Genomic DNA, 22547 nt, shown 5'->3' on the forward strand with positions numbered 1-22547 from the left:
CACTCAGATCTTGGTGGCTTTCCGGGTTCTGGGGGCTCAGGCAAGAGGGTCATAGGCCAGATTCATTCCCTGTCTCCAGGCCTCAGTTTACCCATGTGTAAACGTGAAACTAACTGATTTCCCAGGGCTCGGGCGCCTCACCCGGGCCAGGTGGCGCTCTACCCAAGGGGCGCGACCACATCAGTGACGTCACTCGGGGCGTGGCCGGCAAGACACGCTGCGGAAGCCTCGGAGGGTGTCTGGGCTCAGCCTGGAGCCGGCGTGTGGGGGCGGGGGCTCCGGGGAGGGTCTCCTCACCTCCGGGCCCTCCTGAGGGCTGGGATGATCCTGCTGTCCTCCGCAGGCGAATCTGAGTCAGAGCGGGGCGTACGTGGGTCGGAGGCTTTACATACCCAAGAAGCCGGCGCCTCCTGCCCACCTCGGGCGAATGCCAGGCCCCCAACTCCGGCACTCCTCGCCAGTCCCCACCTCCACCCCCACCCCACCCCCGACCCTGCGGCTGTGAGTCAGCGGCCGACCGCGCCCCCTTGGCCCACTTCCTCCTCACCTTCCCGGGGCGGGCGGGGTGGGGTGAGAGGGGTGGGGCCCTACTCCCCCCACCTCCCCTCCCGCGCGGTTGGGGGGCTCGCCCCCTTAGTAACCCCTCCGAAATTGACAGAAGAGAGACGCTGGGGAGGGGCGGGGTTCCGAAGATGGGATTTCAGGGAGAAAATCTGAGACCACTTGCTTAACTAACTGGAGGGTCCTCTTCGACCCCCAAAATTGAGCGGAGTACGAGATGGAGAAGTCGATGGGGAAAGAAATCGTGCCCCTTCCGAGACGCTCCTGAGAATTCCCACAGTGGAAGCGAACTAGGGAGCAAGGGAGGTCGCCTTCCCCTTCACCAAGCTTGCCCCTCCATGTGGTGGTGACTCCCAGGGTGCACCCCTGGACGACTACGTTGGGGAGAGCAGCAAGATCGCGGAAGCAGAGGGTGCCGAGTTGCCCTTTTAAGCGCCCTCCACCCCCTCGCCTGGAGGCGCGCGCGGCCCCTTTAAGGCGCGGGGCATTGTGGGTGCGGGGAGTGGAATTTTGGAACGAAATGTAACGAAGAGAAGTACAGTAGTAAGAGTAACAGTGTAGCCGCCGCCGGCAAGGGGGGCGCGTCGGGGAGCAGACGCCGCATCCCCTTTCTGCCGCAGGGACCTCTCATCAGATCGCCTGAGGGAAGCGGCGCCCGGAGACCCGCCCCGGCCCGGTCCACGTTCTACCCAGGAAGCCGGACTCTATGGGGCGGGACCCTGGGGGAGCCTGAGTCGAGCCCGGAGCCAGCCCCGAACCCCTGAACCTCCAGCCAGGGGCGCCCCGGGAGCAGCCAGTCCGTGGGCGAGCCGCCCGCCCGCAGATCAGCCATGAGGTGAGCCGGACCTGCCCCCCGACCCGTCCCCGCCCGGGCGGGCTCCGCGCCCCGCCTTTGTCCCCCTCCCCCCCAGCTCGCTCCGGGCTGGAATTTGGGGACAGATCCTTGGGAGCCTCGGATTTGGGCTGAATCCCCTAGGACAAGCCCCAAAACTGTCGATCACTTCTCCACGACTGACTTCCCAAGCTCGGGGGGTGGTGGCGGTGAGGTTCCCCTGGGAGCCCTCAAGATTTGGGGACGCTCGGAGGATTCCCGAATTGTTAAGACTTTTTTTCAGAGGACCTCAAAGTTGGCAGCGACTCCCCGCAGGGATGCCAGGATTGAGGCAGGGCTCAGACTTTCCTCCCCCTCCCCCCAAACTTCAGCTCGAGGTCGGGGAAGGATTGTGGGGGAGTGGTTTGGGAGACCCTGGGACTTGGAAGAGAGACTGACACTCAGACCCTTGGTGTGCAGGGACCCCGTTTACGTGGTGCTGGAAAAAGTCTCCCCAAGTGAGACCGCGCTCCTGAACTTCGGGGGTACTTCTTAATCCCCTAAATTTTGGGGGGCACTTAGGTCTTCCTGTGGAAGAGGCTGGTGTGAACCGATCCAGGGACCCGGACGCAGCCTCCGGAGTCTGGTGGGACTCCCCTCCCCCGTCGCTCCGCACGCAATCTGCTTAACAGGCAGTGCCTAGGACAGAGCGGGCGCTCGGAGCAGAGGGCGGCTCCCTGCCCCGGGCCATAAGGGCGGCCCGGCTCCCCCACCTGCGCGGCCCTGTGGAGGGAGGGGACGCAGCAGCTGGGGGAAGGGGGCCTTTGTCTTCCTGACTCACCTGTCGAGACAGCTGGTGTGGGGGGCGGGCACCGAGCGCTGTGGGCCGGCTGCCTTCCCCACCACGGCGCCTCCCCCTTTGCTCGCCGCCCCCCCCCCATCCATCCGGAGCCTTGGGGTTGGAGGAGGGGGAGCTGGAAAGCTTCAAGGTCATAGCCCTCTTCCCTAGGGACCCAGACTTCCCAGATAATTCCAGCTATCTTCCCAGGAATTTAATCCTGGGGGCGGCGGCCCAAGGGACCCAGGGATTTGGTCTGGCCGGGGCCTCCCCCGAACTCCTGGACTCACCTGAGGGCGGGGCCGGTGTGGGCAGGGGGACCCAACCATCCTCCCATTCTCCCCTCCCTTGGCCCCCCATAATCTCTCCCATGGGGCCAGAGCCTGACAATACTATCTCCCTTCCTCCACTCTCTCTGGGACTTCCTGCCCCAAAGCCCCCAGCCTTAGCAGGGAGGCCCCTGGGGACGGCTGGGGATTAACCCCGTGGTGCCCACATCCCCTGCATTTCCTGAACCCCTGCCCTTTGACATCGGAGTGGAGTGGCGTTCCTTTTTATGACCACTAGAGAATTCCCCTCCCGCGTTTGTTCCTTCTGATGTGAAAGGCATGGCTGGAAAATTTGGAGCAAGGAGGACACCCACAGATACCCTCAAGACTTCCTGCCTATCCTATCCGCTCCCCATTATAGCAACATCCCTTCCAAGTCCGCCCTGGAGAGGGGTCAGTTTAGGGAGCGTCGCTCTCTTCCTTCGCCCTCTTCCTCCGGGACTCTTCTCTCCCCTTGCCCCCCAGCCCCGCCCCTCCACCCCCCTCGCGTTTCCGGTCCCAGGCTCAGTGGAAGGCGGATGGCGGATGTCCGAGTTAGTGCTGCCTCACTCACTGCAACCGTAAAAGGGCAGGAGTGGTGTCTGGGCCGGCCCCCTGCCCTCCCCACCATCACCACCACCACCAGCCCTGGAAGCCCTGGCCCTCCCACAGGGCCCACCTCTTGCTGGGGCGGTGATCAAGCATCCCGCCTTGTGGGGGTGCTGGGGTGGGGTGCAGTGCAGAAGTGACCAGATGCCTGTCCCACCAGAAGGCCACTCCCACCTTTCCAGGGGTCTCCCCTGCAGGTGGTCACACCCCGACTTACTGGGCTGTGCCTCTTCTCCAAGGACAGCCAGGATTCAAAATCCATGCCCCTATTACCCAGCTGGGGAAACTGAGGCTCAAAGAGAAAAAGACATGGCCAAGATCCCTCAGAAATTCCTAGGCAATGTTGGAGGGGTGGAGGAACCTAGGATCCTCTGATTTCTGGCTGGTTTGGCTGGGGGACAGTCCTGGGGGCAGTTGGAAGAGAGGATGTTAAGATGGAAAATTATAAGATATAGTTCTTTTTCTCCCAATTTGACAAATATTTGTTGAGTGTTGGCTGTGTCCCGGACTGGAGCTGGGGTGCTGGGAAGACAGAGAAGCGAGGCAGAGGTCTAGAATCTCAGGGCAGAAGGGACTTGGGGAGAATTGGGGTCTATTTCTTTCTTCCAATAATAGCTATTTTTATTTTTTTTAAAATAAGAGACCATTTGATCAAGCATCTATTTTATGTGGGGCATTTTTGTGCCTGACAGCAATTCTGGGTTTTTTTTTTTTTTTGCTCTTGTTGCCCAGGCTGGAGTGAAATGGCGCGATCTTGGCTCACTGCAACCTCCGCCTCCTGGGTTGAAGCAATTCTCCTGCCTCAACCTTCCGAGTAGCTGGGACTACAGGTGCCTGCCACCATGTCCGGCTAATTTTTGTATTTTTAGTAGAGATGGGGTTTCACCATAATGGCCAGGCTGGTCTCTAACTCTTGACTTCAGGTGATCCACCCGCCTCACCCTCCTAAAGTGCTATGATTACAAACATCAGCCACCACACCTGACCCCTCACAGCAATTCTAACAATGATACTATTACAGCCTTGTGGCCTCCCCACCCCGGGACTCAGTTTATAGATGGGGAAACTGAGGCACAGGAAAGTTAGGCAAGGTGCCTATTAAAGTCAAACAGGGGCCGGTCGCAGTGGCTCACGCCTGTAATCCCAGCACTTTGGGAGGCCGAGGCGGGCGGATCACCAGGTCTGAAGATGGAGACCATCCTGGCTAACATGGTGAAACCCAGTCTCTACTAAAAATACAAAAAATTAGCTGGGCGTGGTGGTGGGCGCCTGTAGTCCCAACTACTCGGGAGGCTGAGGCAGGAGAATGGTGTGAACCTGGGAAGCGGAGCTTGCAGTGAGCCAAGATCGTGCCACTGCACTCCAGCCTGGGCAACAGAGCGAGACTCAGTCTCAAAAAAAAAAAAGTCAAACAGGACCAGGTGCCAGGGCTCATGCCTATATCCTAACACTTTGGGAGGCCAAGGCAGGAGGATCGCTTGAGTCCAGGAGTTTGAGAACAGCCTGGGCAATATGGTGTGACCCCGTCTCTATAAAATATACAAAAATTAGCTGGGTGTGGTGGCATGCGCCTGTAGTTCCAGCTACTCTGGAGGCTGAGGTGAGAGGATCGCTTGGAGGTTGAGGCCGCAATGAGTCGTATTCTTGCCACTGCACTCCAGCCTGGGTGACAAAGTAAGACCCTGTCTCAAAAAAAAAAAAAAAATACAGATAACATGCCTTCTGTGTTCTCAATGAAGAAAAAGAAAAAAAAAAGGAACTTGCTTTCACTGTGAAAACACTTAAGATAATTCAGATAAACCAAATGAAACGGAAGCTGCAACATTTATCTTATGGGAAACTGAGGCCCACCAGGAGGAAGGGACTAGAGTAGCCCACACAGGCCCCAGAGAGTCGAGACCTGGTTCCTTACTTAGGGTTGCTAAGAAGATTTGTCGTTTGGAAGGGTGGTGTATATGTATCCCAGGTTTTATGGTATAAGGAGGGTATGGGGTAAGTCTTGGGTTCGGGGGGCAGAGAAGGGAAGGGTCAGACTGTGGTCTGGAAGTTTCGTGAAAACCGGATTCACCGTGCTTGATTACCTCCGGTGATGGGAGGCTGGCTCTTTCATGTGGAGCGTGTACCAAGTTACAGGTCCTGCGTTTAGGGGTTTTTGTCCAATATATCTTTTCATCCTTACAATGAACCCAGTGAGTTATTGTTTCCAGGGCTGGAAACTGAGTTTCAAAGAGGCAAAGCCACACAACAAGGAGGCAACTTGAACGGTCTTTTCTTTTCTTTTCTTTTCTTTTTTTTTTTTTTTTTTTTTTTGAGACGGAGTCTCACTGTGTCTCCCAGGCTGGAGTGCAGTGGCGCGATCTCGGCTCACTGCAAGCTCCGCCCCCCGGGTTCACGCCATTCTCCCGCCTCAGCCTCCCAAGTAGCTGGGACTACAGGCGCCCGCCACCTCGCCCGGCTAGTTTTTTGTATTTTTTAGTAGAGACGGGGTTTCACCGGGTTAGCCGGGCTGGTCTTGATCTCCTGACCTCGTGATCCGCCCGTCTCGGCCTCCCAAAGTGCTGGGATTACAGGCTTGAGCCACCGCACCCGGCCTTGAACGGTCTTTTCATCTGCCATGTGCTAGAGTTTTCCAAAATGTGGGGACTTGCAGGGAGGAAAGAGTCCTGGGCTGACTGGAAAATTAAGGCGCTCTCATGTCCAATGGAGGGTTCTAGACTTCAGGAGAACACTGGAAACAGGCAGACCTCATTTCCATCTCACAGCCCCGGCACTCCTGTTTTATGGCTATGGGATTTTCTGTTCCTGCTTTTGTGTAGTTTACAGTTTTATTTATTGAACTTAAGTAGTGAATTAGGTTTTTATAGGTAATTTCAACCCATGATAAGAAAAGAAATAATAAGCAGTTTGAAATACTTATTGAAATTATTGAAATGGTGGCTGGGCCTGGTGGCTCATGCCTGTAATCTCAGCACTTTGGGAATTCAAGGCAGGCAGATCACCTGAGGTCAGGAGTTTGAGATCAGCCTAGCCAATGTGGCAAACGCCCAAACCCCGTCTCTACTAAAAATACAAACATTAGCCTGACGTGGTGGCACACGCTTATAATCCCAGATACTCAGGAGGCTGAGGCAGGAGAATCGCTTGAACCCGGAAAGTGGAGGCTGGGAGGCTGAGGCACGAGAATTGCTTGAACCTGGGAGGTGGAGGCTGCAGTAAACAGATTACGCCACTGCCAGCCTGGGCACAGAGTGAGACTCTGTCTCAAAAGATAAATGGTGCAAAATATTTGTTTTCTCCCTCCCCAGTCCCTGAGTTCCCCTCAATGGAGGCAGCCACAGTTAGTGTCTTGGGAAACAGTCTCTGCATATATCACCACTCTGGGTACAGATGTATTTATATGTTTCTCACTGTTGGGTTTTTTGTTGTTGTTTTTTTTTTTTGAGATGGAGTCTTGCTCTGTCTGTCGCCCAGGCTGGAGTGCAGTGGCGCGATCTCAGCTCGCTGCAACTTCCACCTCCCAGGTTCAAGCGATTTTCCTTCCTCAGCCTCCTGAGTAGCTGGGATTACAGGCACGCGCCACCATGCCTAGCTAATTTTTGTATTTTTAGTAGAGATGGGGTTTCACCATGTTATTCAGGCTGGTCTCAAACTCCTGAGCTCAAGACATCTGCCCGCTTCAGCCACCCAAAGTGCTGGGATTACAGCGTGAGCCACTGCGCCTGGCCTACCTTTCTTTTGAGACGGAGTCTTGCTCTGTCTCTGTCACCCAGACTGGAGTGCAGTGGTGCAATCTCAGCTCACTGCAAGCTCTGCCTCCCGGGTTCACGCCATTCTCCTGCCTCAGCCTCTGAAGTTCCTGGGACTACTACAGGCGCCTGCAACCACGCCTGGCTAATTTTTTTTGTATTTTTTTAGTAGAGATGGGATTTCACCATGTTAGTCAGATGGTCTCGATCTCCTGACCTCGTGATCCACCCACCTCGGCCTCCCAAAGTGCTAGGATACAGGCGTAAGCCACCGCGCCCAGCCTGTTTTTTGTTGTGTTTTTTTTTTCTTTGTTTGTTTTTGAGACAGAGTCTGGCTCTGTCCCCCAGGCTAGGGTGCAGTGGTGCAATCTTGGCTCACTGCAACATTTGCCTCCCGGGATCACATGATCCTCCTGCCCGAGCCTCCCAAGTAGCTGGGATTACAGGCTTCGGCCACCAAGCCTGGCTAATTTTTTCTATTTTTGGTAGAGACAGTGTTTCACTATGTTGCCCAGACTGGTCTCAAACTCCTGACCTTGTGATCCGCCCGCCTCAGCCTCCCAAAGTGCTGGGATTACAGGCATGAGCCACTGCACCCGACCCTTTTTTTTTCTTTTTCTTTTTTTTTTTAAAGCCTCTGATCAACACTACCTTGTATTTTGGCTTTAAAAAATTTCAATTTAGCTCTGCTTCTTCATCTTTAAATGAAGATAAGAACTTGTGGGAACTTGGTTTCAACTATGAGCCCCTCTGCTTACTTGCTGTGTGATCTGGGGCAAGTGCCTTCACTCCTCTGTGCCTGCAATTCCCTCTTGTCAAAAGGGTGAGTGTCAGAGCCTATCCCATGAGGTTGTAGAGCCGTGCAGCAGGGAAACTGGTGTCCAGCACCAAGAAGAGTGTCTGGGACCCAGGCTGACAGAAATGGTAGGTGCCCTTGGTAAAAGTTTGCCTTTTTTTGAGAGAGAGTCTCTCTCTGTCGCCTAAGCTGGAGTGCAAGCGGCCTGAACATGGCTCACTGCAGCCATATCCTCTTGGACTCAAGCGATCCTCCTGCCTCAGCCTCCTGAATAGCTGGGACTACAGGCAAGCACCACCACATCCAGCTAATTTTAAAATTTTATGTACAGATGGAGGTCACCATCTTGCCCAAGCCAGCCTCTCTCTTTTTTTTTTTTTTTTTGAGACAGTCTCGATCTGTCTTCCAGACTCCCAGGCTGGAGTACAGTGGTCCGATCTCGGCTCACTGCAACCGCCTCCTGGGTTCAAGCGATTCCCCTGCCTCAGCCTCCCGGATAGCTGGGATTACAGGCATGAGCTACCATGCCTTGGCTAAGTTTTGTATTTTTAGTAGGCATAGGGTTTCACCATGTTGGCCAGGCTGGTCTCGAACTCTTGACCTCAAGAGAGCCACCTGCTTTGGCCTCCCAAAGTGCTGGGATTACAGGCATGAGCCACTGCACCCGGCCTTCCCAAGCCAATCTCAAACTCTTGAGCTCAAGTGATCCTCCTGCCTCAGCCTCCCAAAGTGCTGGGATTACAGGCGTGAGCCACCTTCCCTGGCCAAAGTTTGCCCTTTTTTACAGATGTTTAGTAACTATTGAGTCACAACTATGTGTTGGGTGCCATTCTAGGTTCTGGGGACACAGCAGTGAACAATTGGGACACAAATGTCTGCCTTTTTGGTAGCAGAGACAGACAAATATTGTGTTGGTCAGGGGTCACTGCTGTGCAGCAGGGGATGAAAAGCAGAGAAGCGTTCCCAGCTAAGGGAGTGAGGATGGCTTCTCAGAAGGGGTGACATCTAAGGAGAGGCCTGAAAGTGGGGAGAGGCTAGGCCTGAGGAAGAAGCAGCACACAGGCCTGAGGCAGGAATGTGTCTGGCCTGCGGGAAGAGCAGCATGGGGGTAGGAGGCATAGGGTCTGGAACAGAGTCCCCAAGGGACAGTGGAGCGGGAAGAAATGAGATCTGAGGACACACAGATCACGGAGGCCCTGGAGAGAACTTGGCGTTGATTCTGTAGGAGCCTGGAGCTTTCAAGAAGCGGAAGAGACATTCCACCTTGTGGGTTTTTGTTAGTTTGTTTTGTTTTTTTAGAGATGGGGTCTCGCTATGTTGCCCAGGCTGGTCTTGAACTTCTGGGCTCAAGCAATCCTCCCTCCTCGGCCTCTCAAAGTGCTGAGATTACTGGTGTGAGCCGCTGTTACCGGCCCCACCTTGTGTTTTAACAGGATCCTTCTGTTACAGTGGGGACAGTGTGCCCTGGAGAGGGGCGAGACCACCCCTTTGTCACCCAGCAGGCGCCAAGTTCTCCGGCCAGTCCAGAGCCTCAGCAGGGCAGGGCCGCCTGGGAGAGCAAAGTGCAGCCAGGGCGGGGCAGCAGCAGCCCCGGGCTCCTGGCCAGAGTGTGCCCTGGGTGTGGGTGGCAGGTGTGGGTGAGGCCAAAGCCTTAACCCTGCCCTGCCAGGGGCAGCAGGAGCCAGAAACAGCCCCCGAGGCTGTGCTTGTCTGGAAAGGGCACCTGGTGTTTGGGTGGGGCTCACGCAGTTCCCCGGGGTTAAGGCTTGGGAGCCTGAATTCCCATCTGCACTCTGTTCCTCACTAGCTGTGTGACTGTGGGCAAGTCACTCAACCTGTCTGGGCCTCTAGTCCTCACCTACAATATTAGGATGAAAGAGTGGCTCTCTGGATCAGCTGCAGTGAGAATTAAATGAGTGACTTTGGGGGAGGGTTTAGGGCCCCTGATCCTCCTGAAATGTCTGGTAAGAGGGAGATGGCACAATTATGTAAATCCTAGGGTCCCTACCCCAGGTTCCTACCCACAGCTGAGTCTGTCTAGGGACTTTCTATGCCCTGACTTCCCAGCGTCAGTGTCACACCCAGCCCCCAGCCCTCCTAGAGACAGAGGCTTTGTGGGGGGGTCTAATTTCTCTCCCCGGAAACCTCTGACCACCAACTTCCCCATTTCAGGAAAAAGCCCATTGGGGGTAGGGTGGGGGGGGAGACCAGTGCTTCTCCTTCCCCTGTGTGACCTTGGGCAAGTCACTTCCTGTTTGAGTTCCTGTGTAGGCCTGCGTTGTTTCCTTACTGGGGGAGAGGGGACTGAACCTCCAGAGGGGCTGGTGGGAGGGTCCTAGGGTTGTAGCTGTCCTGGGCCCCAATGGTGCCCATGAGACGGAGGTGGAGAGTTACTGAGCTCTCGGTGTGTGCCGAGCACTATACGAAGCACTTAGCTTTTTTTTTTTTTTTTTTGAGACAGAGTTTCGCTCTGTTGCCCAGGCTGGAGTGCAATGGCGTGATCTCAGCTCACTGCAACCTCCACCTCTTGGGTTCAAGCAATTCTCCTGCGTCAGCCTCCTGAGTAGCTCAGAATACACCATGCCCAGCTAATCTTTTTTTTTTTTTTTTGAGACGGAGTCTCGCTCTGTCGCCCAGGCTGGAGTGCAGTGGCCGGATCTCAGCTCACTGCAAGCTCCGCCTCCCGGATTCCCGCCATTCTCCTGCCTCAGCCTCCCGAGTAGCTGGGACTACAGGCGCCCGCCACCTCGCCCGGCTAGTTTTTTGTATTTTTTAGTAGAGACGGGGTTTCACCGTGTTAGCCAGGATGGTCTCGATCTCCTGACCTCGTGATCCGCCCGTCTCGGCCTCCCAAAGTGCTGGGATTACAGGCTTGAGCCACCGCGCCCGGCCCAGCTAATCTTTGTACGTTTTTGTAGAGACACGATTTCACTGTGTTGCCCAGGCTGATCTCGAACACCTGAGCTCAAGTGATCCCTTCGCCTCAGCTTCCCAAAGTGCCGCGATTACAGGCGTGAGCCACCGCACCCGGCTATACCAGGCACTTTAGGTGCCCAGGTTCATGTGCCCCTCCCCCACTGCCCTGGAGCTGGGGACTGTCATTTTCCCAGTTCACAGGCGAGAAGCGTTCTTGAGTGGGAAGGTCACGTGCCTGAGTCACATGAAGTAGGTGGCTCAGTGGGGATTTGAACCCAGGTCTGGGGATATCAGCTCCTGCCCAGGCTGAGTCAGATGTTGCCTTTTCCAGGAAGTCCTGCCCGACTCTCCAGGCTGGGGTAGGCGTTCCTTCAGGGCACCACCAGACCCTGGGCTCTTTGGTCCTATCCCTGGGTTGGTACCGTCTGGGGACAGCTGTGTCTCCCACACTGGACTGTGAGCCCCAGGAGGGTGGTGCCGGGGCTGTCTGGGTCACTGCTGTGTCTTCATCCCCAGCCCCACCCAACAAGGGCCAGACACAGAGCAGGGAGTATCTGGGGAATGGCCGCTAGTGCCCTGGGGAGCCAGGCGATGGGTGGGCAGCGGGAAGTCCCTTTGGAGGAAGAGCTCAGAGGTCTGGGATGGATCCCCAACCTACTGCAGGCCTCACACTTCCCCTTCCAAGTCTCAGCTTCTTCCTGAGCAGGCAGTGGTGGCGTGGGGGCATGTCCAAGCCTGCTGGTAGAGATAGGGAAACTGAGGCCAGGCAGGGGCTGGTCCCTAGTGCAACTCTGGGCTCTTGGCCTCCTTCTGGCCCCTCTGTCTTCCCTCCTGCCCTCGCTCTGCTAACCTGCATCCCTCCCCGCCGACGTTGGCCTCAGCCTCTTACACCTCTCAGCCTGTCTCTCCATCTTTATCTTTTTTTTTTTTTTTTTTTGAGACAATCTCGCTTGTCGCCCAGGCTGGAGTGCAGTGGCATGATCTTGGCTCACTGCAAGCTCCACCTCCCAGGTTCACGCCATTCTCCTGCCTCAGCCTCCTGAGTAGCTGAGACTATAGGCGCCCACGACCACGCCCGGCTAATTTTTTGTATTTTTATAGAGATGGGGTTTCACCTTGTTAGCCAGGATGGTCTCGATCTCCTGACCTCATGATCCGCCCACCTCGGCCTCCCAAAGTGCTGGAATTACAAGCATGAGCCACCATGCCCAGCCTCCATCTTTATCTTTTCCTTCTTGTTAGTTTTGTTGTGTTGTGTTTTTTATTTTTCTTTTTTTTTTTTTTTTTTAAACTTTTTTTGTTGTTTTTTTTTTTTTTTTTTTTTTGAGGCGGAGTCTCCCTCTGTCGCCCAGGCTGGAGTGCAGTGGCCGGATCTCAGCTCACTGCAAACTCCGCCTCCCAGGTTTAGCCATTCTCCTGCCTCAGCCTCCCGAGTAGCTGGGACTACAGGCGCCCGCCACCTCGCCCGGCTAGATTTTTGTATTTTTTAGTAGAGACGGGGTTTCACCGTGTTAGCCAGGATGGTCTTGATCTCCTGACCTTGTGATCCACCCATCTCGGCCTCCCAAAGTGCTGGGATTACAGGCTTGAGCCACCGCGCCCGGCCTGTTTTTTATTTTTCATTAAAAATTTTTTTTTGTAGTCTGGGTATGGTGGTTCACCCCTATAATCCTAGCACTTTGGGGGGCTGAGGCAAATGGACCACTTGAGCCCAGGAGTTCGAGACCAGCCTGGCCAACACAGTGAAACCCTGTCTCTACTAAAAATACAAAAAATTAGCTGGGCTTGGTGGTGCGTGCCTGTGATCCCAGCTACTCACGTGGCTGAGGCAGGAGAATGGCTTGAACCTGGGAGGCAGAGGTTTTGGTGAGCGGAGATCATGCCACTGCATTGCAGCCTGGGTGACAGAGTGAGATTGTCTAAAAAAAAAAAATTAGTTGGGTGTGGTGGTGCATGCTTATAGTCCCAACTACTTGGGAGGCTGAAGTGGGAGGATCAATTGAGCTCAGGAGATCGAGGCCACATTCCAGCCTGGGTGACAGAGCAAGACTGTGTCTCAAAAACAAAACTGAAACTAAAAGTAATGATTATTAGAGATGGGGGTTGCCCAGGCTGGTCTGAAATGCTTGGTGATCCTCCTGCCTCAGCCTCCAAAGTGCTGGGATTACAGGTGTGAGACACCATGCCAAGAACATCTTGATCTCTTTCTGTGTCTTTCCGCCTTTTCCTCCAGGTCCACTGTCTGCCCATCCTTTTTCCCCACCCCTCCCCTATCTGTTCATCTGTCTGTCTGTCTGCCTTTCAGTTTGTCTCTCTCCCCTTTGTCAACCCAGCTCTCCCTTTCCCACCTCTCTCTGCATCTGTCTCTTCCACTTCCAGTTTCTCCCTCCCTGTGTCTGTCTGTCTTACGTCTCGTTTGTGTGTTTGCCCGTCTCTCCTGGTCTGATTTTCTCTCCTGATCTCTCTGCCTGCTCTCTTTCTGTCCACCTGGCTCCTGCCTCCCTCACTCTCTTCCTTCCACACTCTGTCTTTGTCCCTTGGAATCTCCCAGGGAGACCCAGATGAGAAGGTGACCGGCCCCTCTCCCTTTTCCTCCCGCCTGCAGCGAGACGGTCATCTGTTCCAGCCGGGCCACTGTGATGCTTTATGATGACGGCAACAAGCGATGGCTCCCTGCTGGCACAGGTCCCCAGGCCTTCAGCCGCGTCCAGATCTACCACAACCCCACGGCCAATTCCTTTCGTGTCGTGGGCCGGAAGATGCAGCCCGACCAGCAGGTACAGCTTCCCGCAGGCCCCTCTTTACGGGCTCAGCCCCTACCTGCCCCACCCCTGCGCCTGCCACCCCTAACCCTCCGTTTCCCCTCCCACCAGGTGGTCATCAACTGTTCCATCGTCCGGGGCGTCAAGTATAATCAGGCCACCCCCAACTTCCATCAGTGGCGCGATGCCCGCCAGGTCTGGGGCCTCAACTTCGGCAGCAAGGAGGATGCAGCCCAGTTTGCTGCCGGCATGGCCAGTGCCCTAGAGGCGTTGGAAGGTCAGAAACAGCGGTGGGCAGTAGGTGGGCAAAGGGGACCACTGAATGCGGCTTTGTGGCCTCAGGCTGCTGGTTTACCACTCTGGGACTTTGCTTACTCATTGGTAAAATGGAGCAAATTCATTGCTATCCTGAAAAATTATCATGAGGATTTCGTGCGTTCCAGTGTGCCTGTGCACACCTATGCATAAAATGCACGATTGGCCTAGCGTGGTGGCTCATGCCTGTAATCTCGGCACTTTGGGAGGCCGAGGCAGGTGGATTACCTGAGGTCAGGAGTTCAAGACCAGCCTGCCCAACATGGTGAAATTGCATCTCTACTAAAATACAAAAATTAGCTGGGCGTGGTGGCAGGCACCTGAAATCCCGGCTACTTGGGAGGCTGAGGCACGAGAAGCACTGGAACCCAGGAGGTGGAGGTTGCAGTGAGCCGAGATCGTGCCACTGTGCACTTCAGCCTGGCGACAGAGCAAGACTCCTTCTCAAAAAGAAAACAAACGCACAAAAAATGCATAATTACTCAGGGATCAGTACTCCATGAACTTTACACAGGCACACTCCTGGCAAACCACCTCCCAGATCAAGACATAGGTAGGTACCGCCCCAGAAACAGGATCTCGCTCTGTTGCCCAGGCTGGTGTGCACTGGCACAATCATGGCTCTCTGCAGCCTCCACCTCCTGGGCTCAAGTGAGCCTCTTGCCTCAACCTCCTAAGTAGCTGGGAATACAGGTGTGCATCACCATACCTGGCTCTTTTTTTGAGACAGAGTCTTGCTCTGTCACCCAGGCTGGAGTGCAGTGGTGTAACCTCAGCTCACTGCAACCACCACCTCCTGGGTTTGAGTGATTCTCCTGGGGGACAAGAGTGAGACTTCATCCCAGAAAAAAAAAAAGAGCCTCCTGAGTAGCTGGGGTTACAGGCATGCGCCACCATGCCCAGCTATTTTTTTGTATTTTGTTTTTATTTTTATTTATTTATTTTTTTGAGACAGAGTCTTGCTCTGTCGCCCAGGCTGGAGTGCAGTGGCGTGATCTCGCCTCACTGCAACCACCGCCTCCCAGGTTCAAACGATTCACCTGCCCTAGCCTCCCGAATAGCTGGGACTACAGGCGTGAGCCACCACACGCGGGTAATTTTTTGTATCCTTAGTAGAGACAGGGTTTCACCATGTTAGCCAGGATGGTCTCGATCTCTTGACCTCGTGATCCGCCCGCCTAGGCCTCCCAGAGTGTTGGGATTACAGGTGTGAGCCACCGCGCCCGGCCTTTGTAGTTTTAGTAGAGAAGGGGTTTCACCATATTGGCCAGGCTGGTTTGGAACTCCTGGCCTCAAGTGATCCACCTGCCTCTGCCTCCCAAAGTGCTGGGATTATAAGTGTGAGCCACCACGCCCAGCCACCTGGATCATTTCAAAATTGCTTTTTTACTTTTTGTGGAGATGGTCTACAGGCTGGTCTCAAACTCCTGGGCTCAAGTGATCCTCCCACTTCAGCTTCCTAAAGTGCTGGGATTGCAGGCATGAGCCACTACACCCAGTCCAGTTGCTTTTCTTTTTTTTTTTTTGATATGGAGTCTCTCTCTGTCTCAGGCTGGAGTGCAGTGGTGTGATCTCGGTTCACTGCAACCTCTGCCTCCTGGGTTTAAGCAATTCTGCCTCAGCCTCCCGAGTAGATGGAACTACAGGTGCACACCACCATGCCTGGCTAATTTTTGTAGTTTTAGTAGAGACGTGGTTTCGCCACGTTGGCCGGGCTGATCTTGAACTCCTGACCTCAGGTGATCCACTTGCCTTGGCCTCCCAAAGTGCTGAGATTACAGGAGCAAGCCAGGCGCCCAGCCCAGTTGCTATTTCTTAAACCTTAACATGCACATGAATCACCTGGGGATATGGTTACAATGCAGGCTCCGGTGCAGATGGGCTAGGGAGACTGAGACTCTGCATTCTCACAAGTGCCCTGGTGATACCGAGGCTGCTGGTCCGCGGACGTGACTGAGTAGCGAGGTTTTATGTGACTGCCATGCATCTGGCCTGGAATCACTGCTGTAGAACTGAAAGTCACCAAATGCAGCGGTGTTTGCTTTGTGGGGCAACTTCTGTGCTAGTGCGGAAGGGGTTTGCTCCTCTGGGGCACACAGAAAAATACAGTGCGCTTCAGTGTAGTCATCTGTAAAATGGGGCTAATTCTTGTTAATTCATAGCCAATTCCATTCAGGTGGGTGCTGGGGCCAGCGGCCTGGAGGTAGGTGAGGAAGAAGCTCTTTACCTTTCCAGGTTCTTAGGTAAGGTCCAAGTGGCTGTGACAGTGGTTAAGAGCTGGCCAGGGGCCAGGTGCAGTGGCTCACGCCTGTAATCCCAACACTTTGGGAGGCCGAGGCGAGTGGATCACTTGCGGTCAGGAGTTTGAGACCAGCCTAGCCAATATGGTGAAACCTCGTCTCTACTAAAAATACAAAAATTAGCCAGGCATGGTGGCAGGTGCCTGTAATCCCAGCTACTCAGGAGGCTGAGGCAGGAGAATCTCTTGAACCCGGGAGGCGGAAGTTGCGGCGAGCTAAGATCACACCATTGCACTCCAGCCTGGGGGACAAGAGCGAGACTTCATTTCAAAAAAAAAAAAACGAGCTGGCCAGGTGCTGTGGCTCATGTCTGTAATCCCAGAACTTTGAGAGGCCGAGGTGGTTGGATAGCTTGAGCTCAGGCGTTTGAGACCAGCCTGGGTAACATAGCAAAATCCCATCTGTACAAAAAAATAAATGATTAGCCAGGTGTGGTGAAATGTGCCCGTAGTCCCAGCTACTCGGGAGGCTGAGGTTGGAGGATCACCTGAGCCTGGGGAGACTGAGACTGTGGTTAGCCGTGATTGCGCCACTGCATTCCACAGCCTGGGTGACAGTGAGACTCTGTCTCGAAACAAACCAACAGTGGTTAAGAGCCTGGAATCGGCCTGAATTCAAGTCTTGTTCCTGCACATTCCAACCTGGAGAACTTTGGGGCAAGTGACTGTCCCCTGGACCTTAGCTTCTCCTGTCACTGGGACATCACAACAACACCTGCCTTAGGGCAACTCAGGCCAGGGAGGCTGGTGCTGCCTCACCTCCCAGGGTGTGTCCTCCTGGGCCTGGAGCCTCAGGGCCTCAGGAAGGAGGAAGTGAGTGCCCCTGGGCAGGATTCCTGGGAGGCCTGGAAGAGCAAAGGAAACGCCAAGGGCTGAGCAGAGTTCTGGGACTGACTTGTGGCCCTTTCTCTCTCACCTTCCAGGAGGTGGGCCCCCTCCACCCCCAGCACCTCCCACCTGGTCGGTCCCGAACGGTCCCTCCCCGGAGGAGGTGGAGCAGCAGAAAAGGTGGGGCTGGGCCCTGGGTGGGGAACCTTAGCCACGGCCAGTTCCATACGGTCTAGAACCCTTGACTCCTAGAGTTCAGAACCCAGCCAACTTGCAGTTTTCAGAATGTTCAAGAAATTTCTGACACTGAGAGTTGCAGAACCTCCTGGTCCCTGCAGATTCCTGGAAATCAGAATATGGTGGTTGAAAGAATCTCGTGGCTGGGCGTGGTGACTCACTCCTGTAATCCCAGCACTCTGGGAGGCTGAGGCGGGCAGATCACCTGAGGTCAGAAGTTTGAGACCAGCCTGGCCAACATGGTGAAATCCCGTCTCTACTGCAGATACAAAAATTAGCCGGGCATGGTGGCGCCCGTGCCTGTAATCCCAGCTCGGGAGGATGAAGCAGGAGAATCGCTTGAACCTGGGAAGTGGGGGTTGCAGTAAGCCAAGATCGAGCCACTGCACTCCAGCCTGGGTGACAGAGTGAGACTCTGTCTCAAAAAAAAAAAAAAAAAAAAAAGAATCTTGGGCATTTTGTCATTCGGGTGTTCCTGACAGTTTAGTGACTGAGATCTCGCATTCAGATCTCTCCCTGTCACTGCCCTGCCCTCTATTCCCCCCACTCTCACCCACCCCCATTCTTGGTTCCCTAGGGGAGGAAGGCTTGGGTGAGGATTAGGAGCCAGCGTCCCTGGAGACCTCTGAGAGAGGATGGAGGTCGCTGGCCCCTTCGCTGGTCATCCTTAGGGCCCTGATTGACGGCAGCTCCCTTGCCTCCCCCTACAGGCAGCAGTCCGGCCCGTCGGAGCACCTAGAGCGCCGGGTCTCCAATGCAGGTGATGCTCAGATGGCTTCGGGAGTTGGGAGGGGGCCTCCCTGGAGGAAGAGGCCAGCTAGCTGGACAGTGAAGAACGAAGCTTCTCTTTCAGCTGCCCCCTTTTCTGTGTTTGTTTCAGGAGGCCCACCTGCTCCCCCAGCTGGGGGTCCACCCCCACCACCAGGACCTCCCCCTCCTCCAGGTCCCCCCCCACCCCCAGGTTTGCCCTCCTCGGGGGTCCCAGCTGCAGCACATGGAGCAGGGGGAGGACCACCCCCTGCACCCCCTCTCCCGGCAGCACAGGGTCCTGGTGGTGGGGGAGCTGGGGCCCCAGGCCTGGCCGCAGCTATTGCTGGAGCCAAACTCAGGAAAGTCAGCAAGGTGAGGGGCCGGGAGAGGTGGGAAGGGGCAACAGGGCTTTTATGGGGGATGAGGCCAGGGCTGCCGGCGGTGTCATAGGCCTGGAAGGCCAAAAGGCCTGCCCCTAAAGCTCCTGCCCCTTTTAAATTTCTCCAGCAGGAGGAGGCCTCAGGGGGGCCCGCAGCCCCCAAAGCTGAGAGTGGTCGAAGCGGAGGTGGGGGACTCATGGAAGAGATGAATGCCATGCTGGCCCGGAGGTGAGCCTGAGCCTGGACACCCGAGTCAACTGGAGATTCCAGTTTAGTAGGGCCCAGTCAGGGGAGGGCTCCGATTCCTGTTTGGTTTGTTTCTTTTGGTGAATGTTCCCCACTTTGATAACCAGGTTTGGGATATAATGGTGGGGTTTGTCATTTCCTGAAATGGCTGAGGCTTGCAACCACCCAGGTAGCCTGTAGAATGTTCTGAAACCCAGAATTCTAGAACCGTAGGAGATCCTGCCTTGGAATTCTGGGAACTCAGATTCCGGCAATCTCAGTGTTCTAACACAGCACCGCTCCACCCTCGGAATCTTACTATTCCCTAATATAAGAATCATAGAACCTTCTCTATCCTGATTCTAGAACCGCAATCTCTTGAATTTTTTTTCTCTTTCTTTTTCTTTTTTTTTGAGATGGAGTCTCGTTCTGTCACCCAGGCTGGAGTGCAGTGGTAAGATCTCAACCCACTGCAACCTCCGCCTCCAGGGTTCAAGCAATTCTCCTGCCTCAGCCTCCTGAGTAGCTGGGATTACAGGCATGAGCCACCACGCCCGGCTAATTTTTGTATTTTTAGTAGACTCAGAGTTTCACCATGTTGGCCAGGCTGGTCTTGAACTCTTGACCTCAAGAGATCCGCCTGCTTCAGCCTCCCAAAGTGCTGGGATTACAGGCGAGAGCCACTGCGCCCAGCACAATCTCTTCAATTTCGCAACTAGAGTTTCCTTAGGTTTTCTGAGTTCCAGAATTCTATGCCCTAGCATCTACATTTCTAGAACTCCCCTTGGAAGGGGATGGGTTGGGTGACGGAGCATGTGTTTTTGCTTTTCTCTCCTGCAGAAGGAAAGCCACACAGGTTGGGGAGAAAACCCCCAAGGATGAATCTGCTAATGTAAGTTAGGGGCTCTTCTTGCCCTTCACCTCTTAGGCCGGATCATGAGGGTAGGGATAGTGGGATGTGTGGGGTTTGAACCTGAAAGAGGAAATGCGCAGAGGTGCGGCAGGGGCTGGCTCATGGCGGTTTTATTTCCTACCAGCAGGAGGAGCCAGAGGCCAGAGTCCCGGCCCAGAGTGGTGAGTGAGTGCCCAGTCCAGCCACAGGAACTACAAATCCCAGAATACCCTGTTCTCACATGTTAAGCACCTTCACGGGAGAGTCAGGGCGATGGTGCTGGGGATTGTAGTCTCCTGAGATGGGGCTTTGAACAGGGGCTGATGAGATTGGGGGAGTAAGATTGATTGGGGGGCAGTCTTTTGTCCCTGATCTTTCTGATTTGTTGCCTATCCCCAGAATCTGTACGGAGACCCTGGGAGAAGAACAGCACAACCTTGCCAAGGTAGGCCATTGGTACTGGGGCCCTTGGGGAGGTCAAGACGGGCAGATCGCTTGAGCCCAGGAGTTCAAGACCAGCCTGGGCAACATGGCGAGACTCCAACTCTACAGAAATTAGCCAAGTGTGGTGGCACTTACCTGTGGTCCCAGCTACTCGGGAGGCTAAGGTGGGAGGATCACTTGAGCCCAGGAAGTCGAGGCCGCAGCGAGCCACCATCGTGCCTGCACTCCAGCCTGGGAGAGAGAATGTGACTGTTTCAAAACAAAACAAAACAAAACAAAAACTGGGGACCTCAAAATACTTGGACTTGCCCAATTTATAAGGCGGAACTCAATGTGATCCCTGGAATAGGTGGGGAAGCAGGTCCTCTTTTTAATTTCATTGCTCTCCCAAACCATGCCAACTCCCCCAGGATGAAGTCATCTTCCTCGGTGACCACTTCCGAGACCCACCCCTGCACGCCCAGCTCCAGCGATGACTCGGACCTACAGAGGGTGAAACAGGTAACTTGGAGGGGAGGTTGGGAACCACAGCAAGAGAGTTCTAGGTCTGGCCCCTGCCACTGGCATGCCATATGATCCTAGATAACATCTCAGAAACCTCAGGTTTCCAATCTGACAAATGGAGAGGCTGGATTGGATCAAGGATGACCCAGACCCCACGCCCCCTTTTCTGGCGCCTGTGACAGACATTATTAATCTGTCACCGCGCTCATTCCCGATGAGTGCCTTGAATCCCTTCCGCACATTGACCCAGCTGTCCGTCACCAGTTGGAGTTGGCAGGAGGCTGGAACGCACTTGCCAACCTTGGTACTGGATGTTCTCCAGTACTTTTCCGGCTCCAAGGATCCAGAATTCTCCCCTAGAATCCTCCAGTCACTCTGCGACCTTGACAGCAATGTCATGGTGTCGGGGTAGGGGTGGGTCTCAAACCTACTCCCTCTGGCTTTTCCATCAACAAGAAAGAGGGGACTCTGGCAGGGCACGGTGGCTCATGTCTATAATTTCAGCACATTGAGAGGCTGATGTGGGAGCATTGCTTGAGGCCAGGAGTTTGAGACCAACCTGGGACAACATCGGGAGACCTCATCTCTAAAAATAACTTTAAAAAATTACCTGACTCAGCCAGGCGCGGTGGCTCACGCCTGTAATCCCAGCACTTTGGGAGGCCGAAGTGGGTGGATCACCTGAGGTCGGCTTCAAGACCAGCCTGGCCAACATGGCGAAACCCTGTCTCTACTAAAAATACAAAAATTAGCTGGGCCTGGTCGGGGGCACCTGTAATCCAGTTATTTGGGAGGCTGAGGCAGGAGAATCGCTTGAACGCAGGAGCCAGAGGTTGCAGTGAGACGAGATTGGGCCACTGCACTCCAGCCTGGGCAACAGGGAGACTCTCTCAAAAAAAAAAAAAAAGAAAAAGTTACCTGATTGTGGCGGCAGGTGCCTGTGATCCGGGCTACTTGGGAAGCTAAGACAGGAGGATTGCCTGAGCCTGGGAAGTTGAGGCTGCAATGAGCTGTGATCGTGCCGTTGCACCCTAGCCTGGGCAACAGAGCAAGTCCTCATCTCAAAAAGTAACAGAAGGGATATTCGTTCCTGCAAGTCCCAGTACCCGCTCCTGATTAGTTGTACCCCATTAATTTTAGGAGCTTCTGGAAGAGGTGAAGAAGGAATTGCAGAAAGTGAAAGAGGAAATCATTGAAGGTGAGGTGGTTTGGTTTGGTTTGGTTCTTAAACATTTACTTATTTCGGAGGCATCATGTCCCTGGGCAAGAGCCCTGTTTTGGAAGGGAGGAGGCAGAGACTGTGCCCCTGACCTTCTTGTTTCCTTCCAGCCTTTGTCCAGGAGCTGAGGAAGCGGGGTTCTCCCTGACCACAGGAACGGACCCAGAAGACCCGCTTCTCCTTTCCGCACACCCCGCCTGTCACCTTGCTTTCCCTGCCTCTACTTGACTTGGAATTGGCTGAAGACTACACAGGAATGCATCGTTCCCATTCCCCATCCCACTTGGAAAACTCCAAGGGGGCGTGGCTTCCCTGCTCACACCCACACTGGCTGCTGATTGGCTGGGGAGGCCCCCGCCCTTTTCTCCCTTTGGTCCTTCCCCTCTGCCATCCCCTTGGGGCCGGTCCCTCTGCTGGGGATGCACCAATGAACCCCACAGGAAGGGGGAAGGAAGGAGGGAATTTCACATTCCTTTGTTCTAGATTCACTTTAACGCTTAATGCCTTCAAAGTTTTGTTTTTTTAAGAAAAAAATATATATATATTTGGGTTTTGGGGGAAAAGGGAAATTTTTTTTCTCTTTGGTTTTGATAAAATGGGGTGTGGGAGTTTTTAAATGCTATAGCCCCGGGCTTGCCCCATTTGGGGCAGCTATTTAAGGGGAGGTGATGTCTTACCGGGCTGGGGGTGCCTCCCCCCACCCCAGGGACTCCCCTTCTCTCTGGCTCCTCCCCCTTTTCTATGAGGAATTAAGATGCTGTAACTTTTTGGAACCTCAGTTTTTTGATTTTTTATTTGGGTAGGTTTTGGGGTCCAGGTCATATTTTTACCCCTTGGAGAAAATAAGATGAGGGAGAAGGGAAAAGGGGAGGAAACTTCTCCCCTCCCACCTTCACCTTTAGCTTCTTGAAAATGGGCCCCTGCAGAATAAATCTGCCAGTTTTTATAAATGCTAAGATCTCTGGAGTGATTTGAAGGGCTGTTCTGATGGGGATAGAGGCGTGCTCGGCCCCCTGTGCCCCTCCAGGAAGATTTGGTCTTCTGCTGAGAACCCCTGCCTCCGCCCAGGAATCCACCTTCCCCTCATCTTCCTTCCCACCCTGCACA

The 22547-nt window shown here is 54.4% G+C and overlaps 1 protein-coding gene across 5 annotated transcripts; it reads left to right on the top strand.

Annotated features, from left to right (window-relative positions):
* Nucleotides 1-191: 191 nt before the first annotated feature.
* On the top strand, nucleotides 192-22396 carry VASP (vasodilator stimulated phosphoprotein). 5 transcript variants are annotated; one of them, XM_025366806.1, is made up of 14 exons: nucleotides 192-501; nucleotides 1182-1396; nucleotides 13191-13362; nucleotides 13459-13624; nucleotides 16885-16969; nucleotides 17737-17786; nucleotides 17907-18148; nucleotides 18284-18384; nucleotides 19222-19273; nucleotides 19419-19455; nucleotides 19673-19718; nucleotides 20128-20218; nucleotides 21362-21419; nucleotides 21551-22396. In XM_025366806.1, the coding sequence occupies exons 2-14, from the start codon at nucleotides 1392-1394 to the stop codon at nucleotides 21586-21588; spliced, it is 1143 nt and encodes a 380-aa protein (XP_025222591.1). In that variant the 5' UTR covers nucleotides 192-501; nucleotides 1182-1391; the 3' UTR covers nucleotides 21589-22396. The 5 variants fall into 5 exon arrangements, with proteins under 5 accessions (XP_025222591.1, XP_025222590.1, XP_025222592.1 ...); XM_025366805.1 differs by lacking the exon at nucleotides 192-501 and having other exon boundaries at nucleotides 1033-1396; XM_025366807.1 differs by lacking the exon at nucleotides 192-501 and having other exon boundaries at nucleotides 1033-1396; nucleotides 19422-19455.
* The last annotated feature ends 151 nt before the right edge of the window (nucleotides 22397-22547 follow it).

The sequence above is a fragment of the Theropithecus gelada genome, chromosome 19 (assembly GCF_003255815.1).
Source record: "Theropithecus gelada isolate Dixy chromosome 19, Tgel_1.0, whole genome shotgun sequence".
Taxonomy (NCBI): domain Eukaryota; kingdom Metazoa; phylum Chordata; class Mammalia; order Primates; family Cercopithecidae; genus Theropithecus; species Theropithecus gelada.

Bases quoted from the DNA above. Each gene is read 5' to 3' on its own strand.
- VASP (XM_025366806.1), top strand. The intron at 13,625-16,884 runs GTCAGAAACAGC...CTCACCTTCCAG, and splicing joins TGCCCTAGAGGCGTTGGAAG to GAGGTGGGCCCCCTCCACCC. The intron at 18,149-18,283 runs GTGAGGGGCCGG...AAATTTCTCCAG, and splicing joins AACTCAGGAAAGTCAGCAAG to CAGGAGGAGGCCTCAGGGGG.